Below are 27,586 nucleotides of genomic sequence, written 5' to 3'. Positions count from 1 at the left end.
ACGCATCCCCACAACTCCGCTCACACATAGGTGCGTTCGTGTTCACATGGCGCAACAAGAACCAACAGGTGAATGACATGAAAGTAGCACAAGAATAATACATACTTTCGTAATAAACGCAATAAATCCAGTGCGTTGACTACAGTAATTTCAGTAAAAACGTGTTTTCTATACCAAGAAAGTGACAAGATAAAAACCACTATTTTCTGTTACAAACTTTCACATAGCATCTTTAGGTTATAAAAACACAAAAATTCTAACCCATAATTTGATTTTCAAAGATTTATTATAAAAACGGATTGTTTTTTTTTTCACAAAATGCAATAAATACATGATAAGTTTTTTTTCAAAATGCTATCAATCTATTGAATCAATATATAAATGTGCATTAATCTTTGCCATGTCATATTTATTTAGTTGACTAGTGGTATACACTTAAACATGATACCACTAAAAGTGTCCTACTAGCACAAACTGTTTCTATGAGTCCAGCAGGTCACATTCTAGCCTGGTGATGGAAATTGTAGGTTTGGAGGCTACTAACCACTCAAATCAGTGCTAATCATGCTAACCTTGACATGTCACTGCTTGAATTATTCATAGCAGTTGTGGAGATCGGTTTCATTGTACTTAACATGTTGTGTTACTGATTAAAGGTATAGTGGAGGATTTTCTTTTTCCGGGTGGATCATCAAGACTATTGGTCCTCCTAGTTGTCAATCATTCTGGTGATATGTTTACGTAAGGCCGTCATACGTGCTTGTCCCTTGGTAGTTTTCACTTTTTGCGCATGCCCACTTTCAGGTGTGGTGAGTTATGGTTTCAGCCATTCATTGAAGCTCGCTGTTCTTAGTCACTTTCTACTCGGCAGGTCAAGTTTGGCATGCTATTTGGAGAAATCCAGTTAAAATCACTGCTAGTAAAAGTTGATGTAAGCTATGATTATCGATGCTAGCCCTGGCACAAGTCACGCACTGCACAGACACGGTAAATCTCAATTTGTCTAAAGTAGCCTTATGACCAAATGGGAATAGGGATCAAGCTGAAATGTTCTACAACCTTCTAAAACTAGGCTTGTGCATGCTCTCTCGTGCACACGTTTAATAGGCGTTCCCTCTTGGAAGTAGGTAAAGTGTTGCGCATGTGCATTTTTTAAAAAAGTGCACTGTCAAAAATAAAGGTACAAAGCTGTCACTGGGGCAGTACCCTTTAAAAAAGGTCCTAATATGTACCATTTAGGTACAAATTATAATAATATGTATCTTTAAAGCTACCAATATTTACCTTTGAAGTACTAATATTGTATGCACTCTTTGGGTATAAAGGTGTATCTTTTTGAAAGGTTACTGTACCAGTAACAACTTTTGTACCTTTCTGAGAGTGTGGAGAGGGCGTTCGTTTTTCTAAAATTCAGGAAAATCTTCCACTATATCTTTAGGTAGATTGTTGAAACAATCAAAAAAATCTAAATGAGAGGTGGATAATGATCAATTGATTGTATTGTGCCGTAAATACACTGTCAGAATTAAAGGTTCACAAACTGTACATTTTCTGTGACTGGGGTGGTACCCTCAAAGCAGTGGCGGCTGGTGACTGTTCTTCCGAGGGAGCAAATTTAAAATATATGTTCGTACTGTCATGTGTGTTGCTCGTGTTTTCAAAACAAACTCGTGCACCCTCAAAAGAAGTTACTGGCCGCTACTGCCGCAAAGGTTCATTTTTGTACCTTTATGTGTAAACACACTGAAATGTTATACTTTTTGGGGTACAATACCCTTAGGACCTTTTGTGTACCTTTTGTACCAGTTTTGTACCAGTTGAATTTTAGGGGTACAAAACAGTTAACTGAACCTTTAAAGGTGCACAATAGATCCTTAAGGTACAGTAATGTACCCAAAAAGGTACAACATTTTATTATGTTTAGTATACCTGTAAAGGTACAAAACAGAACCTTAAGGTACAGTGTATAAAGCCTCTTCTTTTGTTTAATTTCTTCTCAATAACTGCAATGACTTACATTAACCCGCCACAACCAGTTATCAGCCATTTATCGACATTTAGAACTAATAGGGAGGATTGTTAATCACTTTTACTGCCTATGTGAAGTCAAGGTGATGGGTGTGTGGTGTATGTGTGCGGTAAGAGTGAGTTTTTGGACATAAATATGAAAAAATCAGACAACAGATGGATGAGGCATCTTTAACTAAGAGCTTCTCAATCAATAAAAATAATAAAAATGAGACTTGCGACATAGGAACCTCATTTAGTGTTTCAATCAACATGGCAATCAGATCCTCACAAACCATTTTCCACACCTTCCTTTCCCATAATCATGTGATAGTGGATACTTCTCCATCTTTTTCTAAATGGGGGTTGTGCATCTCACTGTAAAAAAACTTTGCTGCCTTAAAATTCTTTGTTAAATCAACACAGATTTACAAGTCATGTCAACAGAAATTAGTTGTCACAACTAATAGTTGAGAAAAGTCAACTTAAATTTATAAGTTATAACAACTCACCTGTAGTTATAGCAACTCACCTCTCGTCAAGATAAATAATAGTAAGTTGAGCTGACTTGTAAATCCAAGTTGATTCAACAAAAAATTTTAAGGCAGCAAAGTATTTTTTACAGTGTATATTATATCAAAAGAGAACATCACACTCACACAGATATAACAGCACCACTGAGACCAATAAAATCTGAAAATGTCTCAAGTTTTTTGCTGTTAGTGTCATGACTACTGGGTGATCGATGGCTGTGTGATCTGTGTGTGTGTGTGTTGTTTACCTGTGGTGCCGGTTCCTCGTGTGTTCACTAACTCCGCCCCCTTGTTTAGGTAATTGTTCACCGGTGGTGTCTCGTTTACCTTTTCCTTTATATTGCACGTAGTCCTGTCCTTTGTTGCGCGCTCATTGTTTTATCACAGTCCTGCTGCCCTGCCTTGTCTTGTCATTCGCTCTCTGTCTTCTCCTCTGTTACCCCAGGTTTGGTTTCGGCGTTCGGGGACTCGTCTTCACCCGGACCGCTCGCTTGTGGAGTATTGGATTATATTGACTTTGTTTGTCTCTCGATACAGCTGGTTCGCTTCGTTTCTAGGCGGTATACCAGCTGTCTCCCTCTCTCTCCGGTTTGCATCATCACCCGTGAGTGGAGTACACCCATTTCACCTTTGTGGATTATATTGACTCTAACGACTGTTGTTTCTCGGAACCGCTGGTTCGCTTCGTTTTTTTGGCGGTGACCGGTGGTTTCCGGGTGGTCCTTCTACATTTGGATTACACAGTGGATTACCCGTCTGAGAACTAGGACTTCCATCTTCCATCTCCGCCTGTCATCCACCTTCAGGGCGGCGTGTTTTATCCCTCTGTTGCGTGTGGTGACGGTGCTGGCGTTCTCGACTGAGCGCGTGGGTGGCTCTGTCTCTTCCTTTGGATCTGTACTGGATTATTGTGTAGCGCCGACTCACTCTCTCCTACTGTGGGAGTGCTTCATTCCCACAGTAGTGTTTTCACCAGAGTGAGTCAACGGGTGTACGCCGTGTGTGGATCTACCAGTGACTTTGCTCTCCTGTTCTCTATTTTTCTAAATAAACTATTTAACTTGCACTTGACTCTGAGTCCGTTTTCCTGACAGATGAGCGCGCCAAAAATGGAGTCAGCAAGTTTAGAAAGTCTGGAGGTGCAGACCGCCCTTCACCAGCAGGGGGCGGCCATCGACCAACATTCGTCGTTATTGTCTGCTGCTGCCAGAGATTTCAGCATCCTGTCTGGGCAACTGAAAGAGCTCAGCAATCGCTTGGACCAAGTGACTCCTCACCATGAAGCCCCAACCTCATCCGGAGGAGCCGCTTCATTTGAACGGGAGCCACACACGGCTACACCCCCCACCTACAATGGCGATCCCAACACCTGCAGATCCTTTTTACAGCAGTGCTCTCTCGTCTTCGCGCTCCAGCCCCGTCGATTTTCTTCATCCACTTCCAAGGTGGCCTATGTCCTGACATTACTCACTGGAAGGGCGAGAGACTGGGGTATGGCCGCCTGGGGGGCTAAAGCTCCTTTTACTTTTTCATTTGAGGCTCTCGAGGAGGAGATGTTAAAATTGTTTGACCGCTCACTCAAGGGAGACATGGCAGCGGCTGAGTTGGTGAGATTACGGCAACGTAATGACTCTGTGACAGATTTTGCCATACGATTTAAGACGCTCGCTATTTGCTGCAACTGGAATGACGCGGCATTAAGAGCACAGTTCCTCGAGGGTCTCACGCCAGGTATTCAAGACGAGATTGCACTGAGGGAGCCACCCACGTCCCTGGAAGCTGCCATCGATCTGGCTCTGAGGGTCGAGTCTTGCCATCGGCAGAGAGATCTGCGTCGCTCATTTCGCCAGCTGATGTCGGAACCAGGGGAGATCGCTTCAGAGACGCCCTCGAGGAGCCTATGCAGCTGGGCAAGTTCCGGATTTCTGCTGGAGAGAGAAATCGTCGGCTGTCTAATGGCCTCTGTTTGTATTGTGGCAAGCCGGGGCATCTGGCGGCCACCTGTCCGGTAAAAGCTCACGCCCGCCGATGAACCTGGGAGTCTCGGTGGGCGCATCGTCATTTAAATCTCCCGTAAGCAGCACCACACTACCTGTCATTATTAACTCTTTCCCGTCACAGGCGTTGCTGGATTCCGGTGCGGAGGCGTGTCTTTTGGATGCTGGGTTGGCCAAGTCCTGGGGTATTCCATTCATCCCTCTCTCCTCTCCTTTGTCTGCCTGGACATTGAAGGGCCAGCATATGGCTGTGATCACGCACCGCACACCCCCTGTGAGTTTGTTTGTTTCTGGCAATCATCGTGAGGAGATTGAATTTTACATCTTAGAGGATTCACAATCGCCAGTCATTTTAGGTCATGACTGGCTATCCAAACATAATCCTCACGTTGATTGGCAGAACAATGTTGTGTTATCTTGGAAGTCTTCGTGTTATGTTTCTTGTCTTGGTCCTGCTCCCTCTCTTGTCTCTTGTTCTGTCTCGCAGGTTCCGGCTATCGATCTCTCAGGGGTCCCGGCGGAGTACTCGGATCTGTATCAGGTTTTCAGTAAGTCCCGGGCTACTTCTCTGCCTCCTCATCGGTCGTATGATTGCGAGATCAAACTACTTCCCAACACTTCTCCGCCTAAGGGTCGTATATTTTCCCTAGCTAAACCAGAAAGAGAGGCTATGGATAAATACATTATTGACGCTCTTAAAGCCGGTCTCATTCGCCGCTCCTCGTCTCCAGCTGGTGCTGGATTTTTCTTTGTAAAGAAGAAAGACGGGTCTCTTCGTCCGTGAATTGATTATCGAGGGCTGAATGACATTACTGTTAAGAATAAGTACCCCTTGCCATTAATGTCATCAGCATTCGAGTTATTACAGGGAGCGCGCGTATTTACCAAGCTAGATCTGCGCAACGCTTATCACTTGGTACGTATTAGAGAGGGCGATGAGTGGAAGACAGCCTTTAACACACCCTCAGGACACTGGGAATATTCCGTTCTGCCGTTCGGTCTTTGTAACGCTCCAGCTGTCTTCCAGACCATGGTCAATGAAGTGCTGGGTGACATGATTAAAAGATTTGTCTTTGTGTATCTCGATGACATTCTCATCTTTTCTCCCTCCATGCAGATACACACTCAGCACGTTCGCATGGTTTTACAACGGCTATTAGAGAATCAGCTATTCGTTAAGGCGGAGAAGTGCGAGTTCCACAGAAAGTCGGTTTCGTTTCTGGGTTTTGTCATTGCCGAGGGAGAAATTCGTCCCGATCCCAGTAAGGTTAAGACGGTTGCCGGTTGGCCAGTACCCGACACTCGGAAGGAGCTTCAGCGATTTCTGGGGTTCGCCAATTTTTATCGGCGTTTCATCAGAAATTTTGGTCAGATCGCTAAGCCTCTCACTGCTCTCACTTCACCTAATGTATGTTTCCGTTGGAATAGAGAGACTCAGGAGGCCTTCGATGTGTTAAAATCCCGGTTCATCTCTGCGCCTGTCCTCTCTATTCCCGATCCGGCTAAACAATTTATAGTGGAAGTGGATGCATCTGATGTCGGGGTAGGCGCCGTTTTATCACAGCGATCGTCTATTGATGGGAAAGTACATCCGTGTGCTTTTTTCTCTCACCGGTTAAACCCAGCAGAACGTAATTACGACATAGGGAATCGGGACCTGTTGGCGGTTAGACTCGCTTTGGGTGAATGGCGTCACTGGTTGGAGGGAACCTCGGAGCCCTTTCTGGTCTAGACGGATCATAAGAATCTTGAATATATCCGTTCGGCTAGAAGACTAACATCTAGGCAGGCTCGTTGGGCACTCTTCTTTGATCGTTTCAACTTCACCCTCTCGTACCGGCCTGGCTCGAAAAATACCAAACCTGATGCTCTCTCCCGTCTGTTCGAAAAGTCCGATTCGGAGAGGACGGAGACCATTCTCCCGGAGGGGAGGGTGGTCGGCGCCCTTGTATGGGGAATCGAACAGCGGGTGAGAGAGGCCGGCCGGGAGGTGGAAGTTCCGGAGGGGTGTCCAGCGGGTCGCCTATGGGTTCCTGAGCGGTTACGTTCCGATGTCATCCGGTGGGGTCACGAATCCAAATTTGTCGGCCATCCAGGTATTCGGAGAACGTTGGCTGCCGTCCGTCAGCGTTTTTGGTGGCCTTCTATGTCCATTGACGTCAGACAGTTTGTACTAGCCTGTTCGATTTGTGCTCGTAATAAAGCATCTAATTTACCACCCGCTGGTCTGCTTAAATCTTTGCCCATGCCCTCCCGCCCCTGGTCTCATATAGCCCTTGATTTTGTCACCGGCTTACCCGCATCTAATGGTAACACTGTTGTTCTAACTGTGGTGGATCGTTTTTCGAAGGCGGTTCATTTCATTCCCCTGCCCAAGCTACCTTCTGCAAAAGAGATGGCTCAGGTTTTGATTAATCACGTTTTTCGGTTACATGGTATTCCGACTGACGTAGTGTCAGATAGGGGTCCTCAGTTCATCTCTCGTTTTTGGCAGGAGTTTTGTAGACAAATTGGCGCCACGGCCAGCTTGTCTTCTGGTTATCACCCGCAGACCAATGGGCAATGCGAACGGGCTAATCAGGATCTCGGTAGAACGCTCCGCTGTCTGTCGTCACAATATCCGAATTCCTGGTGCGTTCAGCTCCCGTGGGTTGAGTATTCTCATAATTCTCTTCCCGTTACGTCTACCAATTTGTCCCCGTTTGAACTTTCCATCGGTTATCAACCTCCCCTGTTTCCATCACAGGAGCCCGAGGCAGCGGTTCCGTCTGCGTTAGCTTTCGTACGCAGGTGCAGACGCACCTGGAGGAGAGCTAAGACACTGTTATTATCTAACTCCAGACGAACCAAAGCTGCAGCTGATCGTCATCGGCGACCTCCACCCCGTTACGTTTGTGGTCAAAAGGTATGGCTTTCTACCAAGGATCTGTCTCTCCGTGAGCCTTCTCGTAAGCTGGCTCCGAGATTCATTGGGCCATACAGTATTTCTAAGGTCATTAATCCGGTGACGATAAAGCTTAAGTTACCCCTTTCTCTTGGTCGGGTTCACCCTGTTTTTCATGTATCCAAGGTTAAACCTGTGATGTTTGCTCGCTATAACCCCCCTGTCTCTGCCCCCAATCCCCCCGCCCCTCGTCTAGTGGATGGTGCCCATGTCTACACTGTTAAGAGGTTACTAGACTCCCGCCGCAGGGGCAGAGGATTTCAGTATTTAGTGGATTGGGAAGGATACGGTCCTGATGAGAGGAGCTGGGTTCCGGGTCGGGATTTGCTGGATCCTGGGCTGATCGAGGACCTCCGTCGGCGACAGGGTGAGTCTCCCGGTCCGTCTGGTGCCGGTCGTGGAGGGGGGGCTACTGTCATGACTACTGGGTGATCGATGGCTGTGTGATCTGTGTGTGTGTGTGTTGTTTACCTGTGGTGCCGGTTCCTCGTGTGTTCACTAACTCCGCCCCCTTGTTTCGGTAATTGTTCACCGGTGGTGTCTCGTTTACCTTTTCCTTTATATTGCACGTAGTCCTGTCCTTTGTTGCGCGCTCATTGTTTTATCACAGTCCTGCTGCCCTGCCTTGTCTTGTCAGTCGCTCTCTGTCTTCTCCTCTGTTACCCCAGGTTTGGTTTCGGCGTTCGGGGACTCGTCTTCACCCGGACCGCTCGCTTGTGGAGTATTGGATTATATTGACTTTGTTTGTCTCTCGATACAGCTGGTTCGCTTCGTTTCTAGGCGGTATACCAGCTGTCTCCCTCTCTCTCCGGTTTGCATCATCACCCGTGAGTGGAGTACACCCATTTCACCTTTGTGGATTATATTGACTCTAACAACTGTTGTTTCTCGGAACCGCTGGTTCGCTTCGTTTTTAGGTGGTGACCAGTGGTTTCCGGGTGGTCCTTCTACATTTGGATTACACAGTGGATTACCCGTCTGAGAACTTGGACTTCCATCTTCCATCTCCGCCTGTCATCCACCTTCAGGGCGGCGTGTTTCATCCCTCTGTTGCGTGTGGTGACGGTGCTGGCGTTCTCGACGGAGCGCGTGGGTGGCTCTCTCTCTTCCTTTGGATCTGTACTGGATTATTGTGTAGCGCCGACTCACTCTCTCCTACTGTGGGAGTGCTTCATTCCCACAGTAGTGTTTCCACCAGAGTGAGTCAACGGGTGTACGCCGTGTGTGGATCTACCAGTGACTTTGCTCTCCTGTTCTCTATTTTTCTAAATAAACTATTTAACTTGCACTTGACTCTGAGTCCGTTTTCCTGACAGTTAGAGAGCATTAACTGAATCTTACTATCCTCACTCACTAGGAAAGATCTGAAATCTTCTATTGCTCTATAATGAGATGATTTTCGCTAAAAAAGAAACCTTTTAAAAACATGAAGGCTTGTGTGCACAGCTCAATGGTGCCTCAGTGATCGCAGGGTGGCTTAAACCAGCCAAAGCTGTCAATCACTCCAGCATTTCACTATTCTACAGCCTTGTGGGAACTTGGCTATTGACCCATCTCAAGCTGACAATAGTGACAAAGCAGTCAGCACAGAGCACAAAAGACACTCTCTGGGCTTAGACTTACCAGCAACAACTCACACCCTAAGACTGAGACTGGGACTGGCCACTCTCCAAATTACCACTGACTAAAATGTTTCTTTCATGACCTCATCTGTCCTCATACCATGTGTACAGATTTTAAAGCTGACATCTACCTAGAATTCAAAAAGACCTAGTTAATTCCATTTCAGTTTTGCATACAGTATTTATTCATTTTCTGGGTTCTGTGATTACCCAAAAATTCTATCTCACCCTCTGCATGCTTTTAAAGCCATAGCTCATGTGAAGGTGTAAACATGTAAAGATGTTAAGTATTCAGAGGTTTCTTACATTAGATTTTGAATAGATTCCCTCCATTATGCCACTCTGCTTGGTCTTTATAGAGCAAGGTTTAAGCAGACTGGCTTTTGTGTTAAGGGCTTTTAAAAGAGAGTCTTTAAGTGGGCACTGAATAGACACAGGCAAACCACATACATAGTCTGCGCAGGTAATCTTGCATTTCGAATTGATTTAGTGCTCTGTGCTGTGCTAAGACAAGATGTGTGTTTTGTCAACAAAGTTTTAGGCAGATGATAGTGTGTTTATTTACAATCCAACTGAACACTGGAATAAACACTGTAAAACCACAATCTTAATGCAATGCTACAGTAAATAAAGTTGTGTATAATTATGGTAGGCAGTACTGACAGAAAAGGTTCAAGAAGCTATGTTAATTGTGTCAAGTACTGTATGTCAAAATTAATTTAGGTGAAAATAAGTCAAATAGTTTCAAATAGTGTCCCTAAAGACATGCAGGTTTCGAAAAGTGTTACAATATGCTTTTGAAATCCAGTTATAGTAACAGTAACGTAAAGGGTTATATTATATATTATATTGTATTATTTAAAAAAAACAGTACAAATGTCAATAAAATGTACACTACATATTGTAATGCAGTTCATATCATAACAAACACTTCCATCATCAATTGAGCTGGTGGCATGTGTGATTTCAGAAATAATTTAATGACAGGAGTAGTGATATAAAATATAGCTATTACATATCTGACTAGATAAACTTGCAAAATGTCTTTACAATGACAGTTAGAGTTACTGATTTTGCTGTCTCATTTCTCTATTGTTCCAGGGTCACAGTCCATTAAAACTAAACTGGAAGCTGATGTATTGGGCTTTTATTGTCACTTACTGTTATCAACAGTTGAATATTTACATTCTGCCCCATTAGCTAAACCCACAACAACAAAAATAAGTTCTGCCACTTTGTTCAGTGATCGTGCAAGATTCAGTGCACATTCTTACAGTAAACCAATTCTGCAACAATGCAGTGGTGAAAGAATATTATCAACTATCATCAAACCACTATTGTTTTTTCGGCCTTCGAATATCCTGCAGTTTTTTTACTAGTTTCTTTTTTACCACTGAAGTTTTTCAAATAAACAGTTGATGTAAATACATCTCAATGTTTCTTCACAAGGTGCTTTCAAAATGGTGGACATGTTGTTTGTCTCAAGGTAGAATGGAGGAAGCTAAATTAGGCCAACTCTAAATATTTAACAAGTTCTCATCCATTATTGACCAATGGCTTTGCCTTGCCGGACAGATAGAAATCAAATCTCCCTCGTCTCCTAAAATTTCCCTCTATTCTCAATTCAGTACCTTCGCGTGCTGTATTAAAGAAGCAAAACATGCTTCTGTATTGTAAAATGAGACATCTACCAAGCCATTTTTTTCTTGTTGAAATTCAACAAAAGAAATGCGTTTTCTGCCTCTAAAAAAGTAAGTTTTAACGATTTACTGTTTTCTGTATAAAACATTATGTGAAAAACATAACCTTGATATCTTTAATATTGACTGAGTCAGGCCATGTGAAAGATTGAAATTATGGTTAATTGAATGGTTGAAATCAAACTTTGATGCTCCTAATTAAATTATGAGACTTTAGCCTGGCAGGGTCACATATATCTAACCTTATTACAATATGATAGTGTTTGTGTGACTGAGAAAAATAAAAAAATCTGAGCCTATTTATATGCTTATGTGCTTAATTATAATAATGCAAATGTAAAATAAATTTATAATGATCTGCTATTCTGCCCCTGTGACATTGGGGTTAGGTTTCGTTATTGTGTCTCACTTTTTAATTCTTATGAATTAGCCACCTTGTAAAAAACATACAAATTATCGTGCCTGAACGTACTTTTTGATTCATCAACTTGGATATGTCTAGCTTTAGTGCAGTAACTGCCCAAAATCCTTAACAGAGATAATAGGTTCTCCATTCACAGTTATCACTCAACCAACCAGCAGAAAGTGGTGGCTGCACAACAAGTGTCAAGAACGACAAACAAAAATTTGATCACTGTCAATTATAGTTGAAGCGGTCATTGACATTACTGTCACACAGAATGCTATTTAATATCTGTTTTAATAGCTCTCAGTTTCTGCAACCATATTAGATTAATGGCTGAACATGATATCAATGTGGGATCAGATTCTGTGCTGCACCCCTTGCTCAGTGAATCAGTTAGGTGCTCCCACAATGACTCAAAATGGCTGACCTTATAAAATCCTTACAGATGAGGTCAAACCCTCAGACAGGGCTTATAATCACACAACGCACGCAAGAATAAATAACAAAATTTTGACAAAATTCATATTCTATAAACCCATTATTAAATTAGGGTGTTTTAGGTAGCAGGCTGTTTTAGTCTCAGATGCAGTGGGATACTTACTGGTTGTGTTTCCAGACATCTGTATGATGCACTTGCTTTCTTTACCAATCTCCCGAGAGTTGAAGGGACGGACTCTCACCGCCACCTTCACTGAGGCCCCAGCCATGGCGCCCTTTGTGTGCGTGTTGAGAACTTTCCTCTAAATGTCCAGGTCAGCGCTCACACCTGTCAAATGATAAAGAAAGCAAAAAAATTCAACAAAGAAAAGCCTGAAGCAACACAATTAATTAAATATATATTTTGAATAATCGCAAATTAACTTATGCTTACTAATAGAATGAGAAAATTATATTTTGTTCATGCATAGTAAAGATAACTATATTGATACACTCTTAAAAATAAAGGTGCTTAAAAGGTGGTTTCATTGGATGTTGAAGGTTTTTTGTGGAACCACACAGCCAAAAAGAGTTATTCTGGCACCATGGCCATTATTTTTAAGAGTGAATTTCTGAATTTAGGTGGATTTACATGGGTTTCATTTATATGGGTAATATATTGATGCATAAATTATTTATCAAATATGATAAAAAGTTAAAGTGTGTTTATAAGGCAAATAATTCATACTTTACATTTTTTATTTTATCCAAAGTCAATTACAGTTATTCTATTTTATCAGTATGTACTGGATGTTTCTTGGGGATCAAACTCACAATTTTTTGCTGCTAACGGAATGCTTTACTAACTGAGCTACAGGAAAACCAAGTTCTTTTGGCTCTCTCAAGTAATATAAACGTCCTTTTAAGGGAGTCGTGTCACTCGGCCACCATATTTGCAATGCCTACAGGTCTTGACAGGAACAAAACAAGACTTGTCTATTATGCTCAAAGTCCCTCTCCAGAGGATTCAGATTGACAATTGGCTAATTTTACTGGGAGGCGGGACTAGAGCGACCATTCTGACTGTTGCGATCTTATGATGTTTAAAAAACTGCATGCAAAATTACTGCCAAACAAGCTAAATGTAAGTTCAAATGTAAAATGTTAATATGTAATGTAAAGTAGTATTCAATAGCACATTATATGTCAACTGATCAAAAGAATTTGATCTCATGCTGCATTTGCAAATTCCGTAAATCATGTGTGTAAATGAATGATTGCATTTAAAGGTTAAGATCACCATAGCAACCTACTGTATGAATTTCTGTTGTATTCAGAAAGACATTGTGGACAGGAAAATGAAGATCTATTTTATCTGAAGCAAAGGCAGTTAGCATAACCTCAACTGAGCAGTCATGATATATAATTTAATTAAACAATAAATCCATAAATTTTCACAACATTCAAGTAATATTAAATATTCATACAAAAATTGTGTTTACAAGATTATGCATGGTCAGCTGAAGACCTTTTGAAAGTAGATGTCACAGTTACGTCACTGCGCGCACAACGTGGAGGCAGAAAAACAGTGGAAATGAATTACACACAAATGAAATAAACAAGAGAGATAACTCACTAGAAAATATCTTGTTGTGCTGTTGAGTGTCAGAATAGGAATACCAAAAAAGATGGCCTTAATGTTTATAGAATACCACCGTCGAAGACACCATTTGAATATAATCTTAAGTGTTTATGGTTGCAATAAGCCCCAATAAGACAGACAGACTGGAGAGATGAAATCTGGAAATCCATTAATAATTCTGTCGAAGTCTGTTCTCTCTATGTGTTTCTTATAGTGTTTTTACATTTTCTATTATTTATTTTTATCATATATCTTAGCCTATGTCTTCTTCCTGTTTGTTCTAAAATGATTATGTTTACATACTTAATAAATATAAAAATATAACAGACACATGATGTAAAGTGTTATTAATATATAAACAGGCCAAAGCATATTCATTTGTATGTTAACACAATAGTTTTATAATAACAAAGTTTTAGTTTAGAACAAACATGTAGGCTATTATATATATTTATAGGAAGAAATAAAACAGAAAAATTATGAAATATTTTATAAATGGTATTATATATAGAAAACATGACAGTATTGCTTTCATAGTACTTTAGAGATTCAGAAATAAAGATTTTTTTTGTATTTGCCAATAAAGAACAATACATATACATTACATACATGCACATATATCAGTAGCCAAGTCATTCAAACTTTTAATTTATCTAAAAACATAGAGGAAACAGACATCGACAGGACACTGGATCCATAACAATAAGAGTTTAACGCTAAAACACTTCACACCGCTACTGCAGAGCTGCCACTTTTTCCACCACAAAAAAAATCATCTCTGTTTGCAAACACGCAAATGGTCCATAGATTTAGAGAGATACTGGTCCCATCGAGCAACAACAAAAGAAGTGCACTACTGGCTAAATGTCAATACGCTTCTAAGGATTACAATGGCCCAATAACAGTGCGTGCTGCCACAAACTCAGAGTCCAGCTCAGCTTCTGTGTCAGACCAAAACAAGGGTACAATTAACGTGTCAGGGGAGATTTATAGCCTATAAGCCTCAATCATGTTTTCGACGAGTTCCACTGCTGTTTATCAATATGTGGTTGTTTGCTTTAGTAGCTATCCAAGAGGTTAATCTGACCCAAAACACATTTGATCTTAAATGTTGTGCAAGTAAAATAATGCAATTTTCATTAACTGTAGAATGACATCATGCTGAGTCACGTTCTGGTGTGTCAGTCAAAAAAGCTCAAATGTTTTTTTTTTAAGTTGATTTAGCAAAAATGACTATAAAATATGTTTAGATTAATTTATGTACATGCCCATATACACGAACAATTGGCGACTTACCTTACAGTGACATCATAATTAAGACTAGACAATGGTTAGACTCTGTCTCAGATGAACATTTTACAGAGAAATAATACAATTGAAAAAGTAAAAAAATGACAATCAGAAATCTCTAGGATTTTTCCTCATATAATCAACAATACACATAATATTCAAGGCTGTCGGATAGTTATAATTTGCCAGTCATTGTGTTTTGAACTTTCAAGAAATCTACATAAATTATTATTCATGGCTAATATTTTTTAAATATTACATTTTAGAAAATAGTTTAATTCATAAGCAATTACATTTATTAACAGAGCAGGATTGTATAACATCATGTGTACACCCTTTACCTCATTATTTTTTTCTCAGCCTATATAATTAATGCTAAATACTGAATACTTAATATTGAGAATGTTGAATAAAAAAGTCGAATAAGTTGTTTATCCTTGATAAAAGGAAAAGATAAAATTAATTCCTCTCGATCTATTTACACTTTGCTTGGCAAAATCTTGATTCTTGGAGACGCTATGGCTGCCAACGTAATACAATGAATGACAGTGCATTTATCCCTCGTTCACTTAGAAAATGTACACAAGGACAGAAGGCCATTTACTGTGAACAACATCTGTTTCAGTACTCAATAAAAATGCTTCTCTTTTTTATAATAATGTCTGTATATGTTGACAGTCTCTGAATGGCCGCACCCCAAACCAGTCCCACCCAGGTGACCCAACACCGGATAAACAGACAGAGGCTCATTAATACTGCATTTTTCTTTAGAACAGGATAACAATGAAATAATTCTTACCTTTGCAATGATCCTCTGGTGCCTTCGGCTATTGACTTAGATAAAGATATGTTCCCTCTCCTGGCTCTGGTCCTAGTGTCTCAAATTCTCTTGTTTTTAGCGTTTCATCTGATGTTGAAAATGTCTCTTTTTCCTTTGTTTAACTTTTAATTATTCCATAGAGTATCGTATTGCAGGGTGCCCTGTGAGGCCTACACAGAAAGGTTTCTTGGAGGAAAGATGTTAGACTGCCTGTAATGTAGAAGCCAAAATGGCTCTGCTTGCTGCCTAGAGTAGTGATGCTGAGACTGACTGAACCAGTGACATCATCACTGAGGAAGGCATAAGCATCAATGCAGTAGAGAGAGAGCGAGAGGGGGAGGAAAGAAAGAGGAGGAGGAGGGAAGTGAGATTAGATTCCCTGTGGAGTACAACACACACACACACACACACACACACACACACAGCTCTGTATAACCTGTTTAATGAATAAGATTCAATGACGAATGCCAGCAATAATTGCATGTTGTGGTACATTTAATTAAAAGCAAGAATATTAGTGCCAAATTTTAGTACAGTTTTAAAGATGCAGCAAGATTCTTATTGGTGAGCTCAAATTTAGTTAATAATTAAAGAATGGCAGTCAAGACATTATAACATTTGGTAATGCTTTTTGTTTCATTTTTGTATTAATTTAATAAATAATTGCAGTATCCTGGAGTATCCACTAGGGGTCAGTGTTGGTGTATATATATATATATATATATATATATATATATATATATATATATATATATATAGGTGATGTATTTCATGGTGTAATGAAGTAGAGTGCAATGTGAAGCACGTTGTGAATTGTTTGTCTTGTGTGTAACTCCAACACCTCAGTAAAGAGTCACAGGGTGACTATAATGGAGCGGAACCAAAAGCAGAGGAGATTGGTTCCGCTTGAAGATGGTTTCCTGCCAGACCTCTGTGTATAAACACAACGTTGCTTCCTGGTCTACCTGACAGTACAAATGAGGAGCAAACGAGCTACAGGTGCGGCAAATAAATGCAGCAGCCCATGATTCGAGGAGGAGTAGAGACAAGGCACATAAAAAGGTCCAAGGAAGCGCAAGGTGGAGAGTCGTTTGCGGGCACGAGCTCCTTTATTGCTTAGGGCAGTCCAAACCCCACGCTCCGTCCCTGGAAGAGCCGGAGGGCGCCGTTGATCCACGAAGCGCTTAAAGCGAAAGGAAAGAGTGCAGCAGCCAGGAGAGGCGAGAAGGACGGAGCTGGGAGAGAGAGTTAAAGGAGCACTACACCGGGGTGCTTCTCTGTGGTGCCGGTGTTGGCGTGCTGTCCGCTGTATTTTGGCTGCGTTGTAGGCTGGAGAGCGACAATCTAATTCCCTTGGGGAAGAAGGAAACATGAAGAGGTGAATGTTTACTGTGAGGAGCAACTTATGTGAGGATAACTGGGTGAAGAAAGCAACATGAGACGAGTGGACATGTGAGTACAGCTGGATATTGTACATACGTTGCCGAGGTGGAATTATTGTGCGTGTTTGGAGTGTCTATTTATAGTTCCGGCCCCACCGGAGGAATAAGCGTGGGTGAGCTGATGGACGTCTAGTGTATATGAAGAACGAATCCAGAAGTAATCGTTTCCACCTTTCCCTTGTGTTGGAAAATTTCGGCCGACGAGCCGCAGGAGGAATCTGGGATTAGCTGCCTATGTCCTTACCTCGCCACGAGTGTGTGTGTGTGTGTGTGTGTGTGTGTGATGCTGTGGGTGAGCCCCGATTTTCAATTTGTGTATTTTCACTGAAGCTTGCAGTGTATTGCTGTGCTTTCTCTCGGAGATAGAGACTGTTTCATCCCAGAGGCTCCGTGTGGAAATAACAACACGTCGAACTGACCAGCGCAGTGGAGAGGATTTACTTACCTGTAATAATCAGTGAACCTGTGGAGAAACCAGAAAGCCCCAGTCTGTGAGTCACGCACTTCTATGAATGCTAACTTACCTCTGCTCTTAGCAACCCTGTGCCGAACGATCTCAAGCCCCAAGTTGTGAGTAGCATATGCTATGTGATGACCACTTATCTCTGTCCTCAGTGAACCTGTGGAGAAATCAGAAAGCCCCAGTCTGTGAGTCACGCACTTCTATGAATGCTAACTTACCTCTGCTCTTAGCAACCCTGTGCCGAACGATCTCAAGCCCTAAGTTGTGAGTAATATATGCTATGTGATGACCACTTACCTCTGTCCTCAGTGAACCTGTGGAGAAACCAGAAAGCCCCAGTCTGTGAGTCACGCACTTCTATGAATGCTAACTTGCCTCTGCTCTTAGCAACCCTGTGCAGAACGATCTCAAGCCCCAAGTTGTGAGTAACATATGCTATGTGATGACCACTTACCTCTGTCCTCTGTGAACCTGTGGAGAAACCAGAAAGCCTCAGTCTGTGAGTCACGCACTTCTATGAAGGCTAACTTACCCCCCCTGCGTCTCATGGAATCCAGTTATGAAACCAGAAGGAAGAGAGAAAGAGAGACATTTTAAATTGCCCCTTCCCCATTCCCCCTTTACCTTTTAATATTTAATAAAAGTTGTTAAATTTTAATATTGTGTTGGTTTGGTCATTGGGGTGACTTTGGGAACCTCCTCGAGGTGGGAACCAGGTAGGGGCGTGACCCTCTAGCTATCTCGGGTCCGCTCCGACCTGTGACACTTTGATATGCAGTATCTCTTTGTTGGTGATTCTTTACTGGAAGATACTACATTTTGGCGACGAGGATGAAGTTTAATCCCCAAGAGAAAAACGGAAAACGGTGTTTAAAGAGCAACATGATTACTACTTGAAGAGGAAGAGAAGAGTCTAAAACACAGGTAGAAGATTAACCATGGCTACAGGAACGATTGGCTCACTAGCAGCATTTGATGCAAAGGCCCAAACTTGGGAAGAGTATTCTGAAATACTGGAGCAATTTTTTCGTGGCTAAAGACATCGAGGACGAGGGTAAGCAAAGAGCTATTCTTATAAGTGTGGTGGGACCGCAAACTTATAGTACCATGAGAAATCTCCTCAGTCCAATTAAACCAAGTGAAAAGACTTATCAAGAGTTAATAGTGTTGCTTAAGAATCATTTCAATCCGCAACCAAGTGAGATTGTACAGAGATTTAAATTTGATTCAAGAACAAAGAAGCCAACAGAGACTGTAACTGAGTATGTGGCAGAGTTACGACGATTAGCACAAGATTGTAATTACGGCACAACATTAGATCAAATGCTGAGAGACCGCCTTGTTTGTGGCATAGAGGAGGATCGAGTTCAAAGACGATTGCTTTCAGAGCCTAATCTGACATTTGAAACTGCTTTTAAAATTGCATTAGCCTCCGAAGCAGCGAACAAAAATGTGCTAGATTTACATAGTAAATCCAACATGCAAACATGTAACAGCGTCAGGTTTAAGGCAAGGAAACCAAGTCACGAAATAAGAGAGGAGCCAGGTGAACAAAAAGAAGCTAAAGCATGCTACAGGTGCCATGGAAAAGGTCACATGCCCAATGAATGTAGATTTAAAAAGGACACATGTTATGTATGCGGTAAAATTGGCCATATCGCCAGGGCCTGTCGCAATAAAGGTAAACAGAGGGGACGAGATGTCACCGAAAAGAGAGGAAAAAGTATGCGGCCGTATAAAGCATTTAATGTCAGTGAAAGTAATTATGAAAGTGATGAAGCTGAGGAAACGTTCACTTTGGCATGTGTTAAAACTGATTCAGGAAAAAAAGTCAAGCCTTTTACTGTTGAATTACAAGTGGAGGACAGACCTGTATTTTTTGAAATTGATACAGGATGTAGCGTAAGTCTGATGAATGAAGGAATGTTCAAAGAAATTTGGAAAGACTCAAAAGCTCCTAAACTAAGATCTTCAAAAATCAAGTTAAGAACGTATACACGAGAAGCACTAGAGATAGTGGGTGTGGCTGATGTTCACGTGCAGTATCAAGAACATGAGAAGAAAATGCCACTTGTTATAGTGAAAGGAACAGGACCATGCTTACTGGGTAGAGCCTGGCTGGAAGAAATTCAGTTACCATGGAGTGAGATCAAATTGGTACAGTCTGAGGTGATGACATTACAAGAAGTACTGTCTAAGCATGATGAAGTATTTAAAGAGGAGCTAAGAACTTTAAAGGGTACTACTGCTACTCTTCATGTGCCGGCTGATGCTAGCCCAGGATTTTTTAGACCTAGATCTGTACCATACGCCTTAAAAACTAAGGTGGAAGAAGAAATTAAGCGACTGCGGCAAAACAAAATTAACTCACCTGTTAAATATGCAGAATGGGCAGCTCCTGTGGTTCCTATCCTAAAACCAGATGGCAGTATAAGATTATGTGGTGACTATAAACTTACAGTCAATAGAGTGTCAACCTTAGAAACATATCCTATACCAAGAGTGGAAGATCTGTTTGCTCGATTGGATGGAGGTAAGCAGTTTACAAAGTTGGACATGAGTCACGCATACCAACAAATTGTTATGGATGACAACTCTAAGAAGTATCTGACTGTAAACACACACAAAGGATTATTTACCTATAATCGTTTACCATTTTTCATCCCCCTGCTATTTTCCAGAGAACCATGGAGGGACTGTTACAAGACATTCCAGGAGTGGTTGTGTATCTGGATGATATACTGGTGACTGGTGTTACCCAAGAAAGTCACTTGAAGACACTAGACGAAGTGTTAATGAGATTGCAAGAAGCTGGCTTGCGCCTAAAACGAGGAAAATACACATTTCTGGCAGACGAAGTGGAATATTTAGGCCACAAGGTAGATGCACAGGGTCTCCATCCTACAGAGATTAAAGTGAAAGCCATTGAAGAGGCACCTGAACCAAGAAATATCACAGAGCTTAAAGCATATTTAGGCTTGCTGAATTATTATAATAAATTCCTTCCAAATCTGGCAACGCTGCTAGCCCCCCTGCATCTGCTATTAAAGAAAGATGTTCAGTGGATGTGGAAAAAGTCACAACAAAAAGACCTGGAGAAGGAATAGGAATGCGCTCTTTTTGTGGTTTTGTGGGTGCCGGCTGAGAAGCCGGCGGAACAGAAACAAAACGAAACCAAAGATTCTCCACACGGCCCTCTACCGGTGGAGGGAGCGATGCCATCACCGTCTCCCGAAGAGTGATCCCATCCAAATCCAGGTTGCCCGTCTCAGGGCCGCTTCGATTTCCGTTTACCACGGGATGCGGGTGGGGCGGGCGGGGCGGGCTGCCGACGGCTGTTCCCCCTCCGTGGCCTGGAAGATGTTCTAGCGGGGGGGGTGGAGCCGCGCTGGAGGGCGAGATGCAGGTCGCTTGCGCCGGGGCATGATCTGAGCGATCGCCTTCGTCTGCTTCTGGGCGGCGGAGAACTGCTGGGCGAAAGACTCCACCGACTCACCGAATAGACCAGCCTGGGACACTGGAGCGTCTAAGAACTTGTTCTTCTCCGCATCCGACATGTCCGTCAGACATAGCCATAAGTGGCATTCCTGGACCACCATCGTGGACATGGCACGACCAATCGCCTGCGCTGTCACCTTCGTAGCGCGAAGAGCCAGATCAGTGGCAGCCTGGAGCTCCGAAAGGACAGGCGAGTCGTGTCCTCCCTCGTGCAGATCCCTCAAGGCCTTCGCTTGGTGAACCTGCAGCAATGCCATTGCATGCAGGGCTGAAGCCGCCTCTCCACATGCCTGGTGGGCAGCGCCCGTTAAACCGGACGACTGTCTGCAAGCACGAGAGGGGAGGGTTGGTTGGTCCTTCCAGGAGGGAGCGGTGGCCGGACACAGTTGCATCGCGACCGCACGCTCCACGGGGGGTATCCCCGTATAACCCTTAGCGGCTCCGCTGGTGAGGGAGGTGAGGGGGGAGGGCTGAAACGGCCGTAATCTGGTAGAAAACGGCGACTTCCAGGTTCTAGTCAGCTCCTCGTGCACCTCGGGGAAGAATGGTACCGGTGGAGAGGGTTGTGAAACCCGGGCAGCTCCAAAGAACCAATCATCCAGGTGGGACGGCTCGGGCTGAGGGGGGTTTAACCCACTCTAACCCTACGGTCTCCACCGCTCGAGCGAGCACGGCCACCATCTCTGGATCGAACTCCGGCGTCCCAACCCGACCAGAGGGAGGAAGGGCGTCGGGGTCCACGTCAGGGGGAGGAGGCCCACCCTCGGATGCTGCGGCTTCTGTGGATTCGGAGGGCGGCACAACAGATTCTAGAGACATCGTAGAACAAGACACTGAAGTCTCCATTGGCACATCAACTGGCTGTGGAGGAGGAGGCTGAGAGCAGGAGGACGAATCCCCCGACCGGCTCAGCACAGTGATGCGGAGGTCGTCCTTTGAGAGCTTCACAGCCGCTCCATGGCAGCGCTCAGCACTCGCATGACGAGGGTTGCGTTTTTTCCCGGAGGAAACACAACCGTCTCCGCAAATCCACAAGGGACATATTCTCGCAGTGAGAACACTTACCCCCAGCAAACGCCGCCTCTGCGTGCTCGATGCCCAAGCACGAAAGACAACGCTCGTGACCGTCCTTCGGACCCATGTACTTGCCGCACCCAAGATCGCACGGACGAAAAGCCATCCTGAAAAGGACGCTGATCTCCGGATATACGAGAGAGTGGCTGCCTTTAACAAGGCACAAAGCTCTCTCGTATCACTCTTTTAGGGAAATTCACTCAGATGCTCAGTTGATGATGCGCACAGGGAAGGGCAACGCACACACTAAACTCAAAACAAACAAACAGATGTAGAGCCGTGGAATAAGCGAAGCGTCCGCTGTGGTACTGCCAGTCCAACCAACTTCAGCAATCAAATCCCAACAGAGTAAAGTAGCTTCTCAGTAGCAGATACTGCCGGCTTTCGAAGCGATAAAAAGCTAATTTACCTATTTGCACCTGCTGCTTATATACGCACCTGGCGGGGCGGCGCCAGCATTATGCAAATATCTCAATGCCAAGTTCATTGGCGTTTTAGTAGTATTCGAAGCAGATTGGTCTCTCTAAGCGAGTTCCCAATACGTCGGTCACGACGTGACGTCGTAGTGACCGACTGAAAGGGAACCTGATGACAATGATGATCAAGTACTAATGATGGAATTAATGGATGATTTGCCTGTGAGCACTGAACAAATTAAGAAATGGACAAAACATGACATCATACTCGCACAAGTACATGAGTACATCCTGAAGGGCTGGCCTAGCATAGTAGAGCCACAGTTTTTGCCATATTTTCATAGGAAAGATGCACTGAGTGTTAAAGATGGATGTGTCACTTGGGGAGCTCGAATTATTATACCAACACAGGGACGAGCTGCTTTATTGACTCAGTTACATCAGACCCATTCTGGAATGACAAGAATGAAAGGATTGGCCCGATCATACATGTGGTGGCCTGGAATGGATCAAGATGTGGAGAGAGTTGTACAGAATTGTGAGGTATGTCAAAGTTGTAAGAAGGCACTTGCTCAAGCTCCTTTGCACCCATGGGAGTGGCCAGGCTCCCCCTGGGAACGACTTCATGTAGACTATGCAGGCCCCTTTTTGGGAAAAATGTTTTTAATTTTGGTAGATTCCCATTCTAAATGGTTAGAAATTTACCCGGTAAAACATGCAACTTCACACATCACTATTATGAAAATGAGACAGTGTTTTAGCACACATGGATTACCTAAAATGATTGTGACGGACAATGGAACATGTTTCACAAGTGAAGAGTTTAAGATTTTCATGAAGAGAAATGGCATTCAGCATGTTATGTCTGCTCCTTACCATCCTTCATCAAATGGCCTTGCAGAACGGGCTGTACAAACCTTCAAGGAGGGGATGAGGAAGTTAACAGGTGACACTGTGGAGACAAGAGTAGCAAGATTCTTGTTTAATTATAGAATCACACCTCATGCAACAACTGGATTGGCACCTGCTGAATTGTTAATGTCCCGTAAGTTAAGATCAACCTTTGATTTGCTCATTCCTGACCTGAGGACTAAAGTCCTACAAAAACAACAAAAACAAAGAGAAAGCCATGATAAACATTGTAAATTCAGAAGTTTTGAACCTGGAGATTCCGTGTATGTGAGGAACTACAGTTTTGGTCCAAAGTGGATTCCGGCCGTAGTGGAAAGTTGTACTGGACCTGTGTCATACAAAACTGCTATTGGACAAGGACAAATTGTAAAGAGACATGTGGACCAAATGCAAACTCGTTGTGCTGATGAGATGCTGGAGATATTTCTACCCTCCGAGAATGAACAGAGTGTCGATGCTTCTGTCTTGCCAAATATGGATTTTGCTAAAGCACCTGCAGGTAAAGAAATGTCTGCATTTGAGAAAGAACAACCATCAGAATTGTCTGTTACTGAGAACCAACAATCCTCAGAAGTGCCTGTTACTGAAAAAGACACTAATGTTCACACAAAGCTGCGAAGATCAGGAAGAGAGAGATGCCCTCCAGCTTATTTGAAAGACTATGTTACATGAGTTAAGTAAATGCATAAAAATTATCAGTACAATACATTGTTCCAAGAGTTAATGTGATCTGTGGGATAATGTGTTGTTAATACAGGGTTGTGTAACTTATGTAATTCTATTTGTAAATTCTACTTGGTATTTATGGTTAATTAATCCTATTATGTGAAAATCTTAAATACAGTAAAAGACCCCCAAATTTCCAGCTTAAGAAGGAGGGGATGTAGTATCCTGGAGTATCCACTAGGGGTCAGTGTTGGTGTATATATATATAGGTGATGTATTTCATGGTGTAATGAAGTAGAGTGCAATGTGAAGCACGTTGTGAATTGTTTGTCTTGTGTGTAACTCCAACACCTCAGTAAAGTGTAAGCTTTGATATGCATTTGTTGGTGATTCTTTACTGGAAGGTACTACAATAATATACACAGCTTCCTAGGAAAAATTGTTACGTTATGAATGTCTACTGAAGTGTACATCAGGACAGTGTACTTTTTTTGCTTCTTGTAATAAGCAGTTCTATGACAGAGGCTAAGAAGTTTATAAATTAAATAATTGGTAAAATTTTATGATAAGGTTGTACTTGCCAGCGTTATCAAATGCACCAACTAACATGAACCAACAATGAACAATTGTCACGGGTGAGAACCAGGTAAGACACGATGAAGCGGGGAGCGGATCAAAGTGCAGTTTATTCCAAATAAGAAAGTGTAAAAATGACAAAAACCAATAACCAGGGGAACACAAGGGACTAGCGACATCTAACAACAAACCACAAACACAGACTGAACAAGCAGGGTATATATGAATGACTAAGACCAATGACCAAGCAGAAACAATCAGTAACCCAGTAACCAGGACAACACACAAGGGGAAAGGCATGAACACAATGAATAACCATGGATACAAACAAGGGGGCGGAGACACTAATTAACACATGTAGATACAACTGGGAACAAAGGTATACAGGAACACAAGTCAAACACAGGTACATAGTGACATAAGTATAAACTCAAAACACAAGTGAACACAGGGACACAGGGGAACCACGTTACATAGCCGCCCCTCAAAGGGGCGGCTTCCAGACGCCCCACAGAAAACCCCAAAGTCCAACAGTCTAGGTGGGCGGTGGCATGGAGGTGGACCCGGGGGAGGGATGGTGGGCCAGGGCCATGAAATCCCAGGGGCAAGGGCCAAGGCGGAGCCGCGGGCGGAGGCTGGGACCAAGGCGGAGCCGCGGGCGGAGACAGGGACCAAGGCGGAGCCGCGGGCGGAGGCAGGGACCAAGGCGGAGCCGCGGGCGGAGGCAGGGACCAAGGCGGAGCCGCGGGCGGAGGCAGGGACCAAGGAAGAGCCGCAGGCGGAGACAGGGACCAGGGAGGAGCCGCGGGCAAAGCAGGCAGCCAAGTCGGAGACTGGGACCAGGGCGGAGCCGGCAGAGCAGGCAACCAGGGCGGAGCCGGCAGAGCAGGAACCCAGGGCAGAGCCGGCAGAGCAGGAACCCAGGGCGGAGCCGGCAGAGCAGGAACCCAGGGCGGTGCTGGTGGTACCAGGAACCTGGGTAGAGAGGAACAACAGAGAGAGGCCCTCTGGGCCTGGTTAGACAGGGCAGTGAGTTCACATATAGTCCTTGCGGACCAGACAGTGAGGGCAAGGAGCTTGGGGACAGCCATCTTGGGACCTGCAGAGAGTTCAGCACTGGCCATAGTCTTGGTGACGATAAAGAGTCTCTGGGGCATCGCGGTGGCCACACTAGCTGACCAAAGTGGCACAAGGGACTCACTCGGCACAGATGACTCACTCGGCACAGATGAATTAGAAGACACAGAAGACTCACTCGGCACAGATGACTTAGAAGACACAGAAGACTCACTCGGCACAGATGACTTAGAAGACACAGAAGACTCACTCGGCACAGATGACTTAGAAGACACAGAAGACTCACTCGGCACAGATGACTTAGAAGACACAGAAGACTCACTCTGCACAGATGACTTAGAAGACACAGAAGACTCACTCGGCACAGATGACTTAGAAGGCACAGATGACTCAGTGGGCTCAGGGGAATCAGAAGACTCACTCGGCACAGGGGAATCAGAAGACTCACTCGGCTCAGGGGAATCAGAAGACTCACTCGGCTCAGGGGCATCAGAAGACTCACTCGGCTCAGGGGAATCAGAAGACTCACTCGGCTCAGGGGAATCAGAAGACTCAGGAGAGTCAGAAGACTCAGGGGAATCAGAAGATTCAGGGGACTCGGGGGAACTCAGAAGATTCACTCGGCTCTGAGGATTCAGGAGATTCACTCGGCTCAGAGGACTCGGGAGATTCACTCGGCTCAGAGGACTCGGGAGATTCACTCGGCTCAGAGGACTCGGGAGATTCACTCGGCTCAGAGGACTCGGGAGATTCACTCGGCTCAGAGGACTCGGGAGATTCACTCGGCTCAGAGGACTCGGGAGATTCACTCGGCTCAGAGGACTCGGGAGATTCACTCGGCTCAGAGGACTCGGGAGAACAGGGAAATCTAGGGAACCACGAGGGAAAACACACAGGGGAGTGAGGAATTGCTGCTGGATCCTTAATGGTGGTTTGTTCTGTCACGGGTGAGAACCAGGTAAGACACGATGAAGCGGGGAGCGGATCCAAGTGCAGTTTATTCCAAATAAGAAAGTGTAAAAATGACAAAAACCAATAACCAGGGGAACACAAGGGACTAGCGACTAACAACAAACCACAAACACAGACTGAACAAGCAGGGTATATATGAATGACTAAGACCAATGACCAAGCAGAAACAATCAGTAACCAGGACAACACACAAGGGGAGAGGCATGAACACAATGAATAACCATGGATACAAACAAGGGGGCGGAGACACAAATTAACACAGGTAGATACAACTGGGAACAAAGGTATACAGGAACACAAGTCAAACACAGGTACATAGTGACATAAGTATAAACTCAAAACACAAGTGAACACAGGGACACAGGGGAACCACGTTACAACAATATAGTTTATCAGCATTTATTAGTTAATGTTAACCAATGCATTAAAAATTTTAACAAATACAGCCTCATTGGGTTACCAAATAATTATAAAAAAGAAAGCCACATTCACATGAGACAATAAGTGCAATCTATTTGCCTCAAATGCTGGACATTGGAAATGTTTCTAGATGCAGAGTCCCAGGATTCAAAGCAGAATCTTTAAGAGATGGAATAAGGGCAACATGTTCCTGAATATCCAATAAGTCTGAATGCTATATCAAATATTATCTTGGATCAAATATCTAATTAAAAATGCATATTTGTGGTGAAAATTCAACTGAAAACAAAAACGGATGTAAAAACTAAATAAATGTGAAAAAAAATCAAATGGCAAAACCACTCAATCAAGCTGGGCCGGGTTTCCCAAAAGCATCGTAAGGCTAAGTAGATCGTAAAAACTATCGTACGAATCATCTTAGAATTACGGGCTGTTTCCCAAAAGCTTCGTAACTTAAGTTGCACTTGAAAATCATTGTAGATCTACGAGTGCTCTGGAGTAATCGTTCATTCATAAGTGCATTGTAAGACAACAGAGATACAAGGTCACCTACAGGACAACCAGCAAATTGCACTCCTGCAATGACGATAATGTAATGTTTTAAATGTTTATTTATTTATTGGGTTCTTCTTTGTTTATTTTATATTAAATATATAATATAATATATTTAAAATTCAAATGAGAAATCAAAT

The 27,586-nt window shown here is 43.3% G+C and overlaps 1 protein-coding gene across 25 annotated transcripts in view; it reads right to left on the bottom strand.

Moving 5' to 3' along the window:
• Positions 1-15,669, bottom strand: part of kif1aa (kinesin family member 1Aa) — an 89,297-nt gene extending 73,628 nt beyond the window's left edge. For 11 of the 25 annotated variants that reach the window (XM_065273674.2, XM_065273678.2, XM_065273676.2 and 8 more), the window contains exons 1-2: positions 15,358-15,668; positions 11,811-11,975 (exon numbers count right to left, since the gene is read on the bottom strand). In XM_065273674.2, the coding sequence (XP_065129746.2) occupies positions 11,811-11,916 (106 nt within the window). In that variant the 5' untranslated portion in view covers positions 11,917-11,975; positions 15,358-15,668. Of the gene's footprint in view, positions 1-11,810; positions 11,976-15,357 lie in introns of all 25 variants that reach the window. The other 14 variants (XM_065273666.2, XM_065273667.2, XM_065273670.2 and 11 more) reach the window with 2 other exon arrangements.
• Between the last annotated feature and the right edge of the window lie 11,917 nt (positions 15,670-27,586).

Source organism: Paramisgurnus dabryanus, chromosome 7 (assembly GCF_030506205.2).
Source record: "Paramisgurnus dabryanus chromosome 7, PD_genome_1.1, whole genome shotgun sequence".
In the NCBI taxonomy this organism is placed as follows: Eukaryota; Metazoa; Chordata; class Actinopteri; order Cypriniformes; family Cobitidae; genus Paramisgurnus; species Paramisgurnus dabryanus.
Note: the sequence above shows the minus strand (reverse complement) of the source record. Positions and strands in the feature narration are given on the sequence as shown.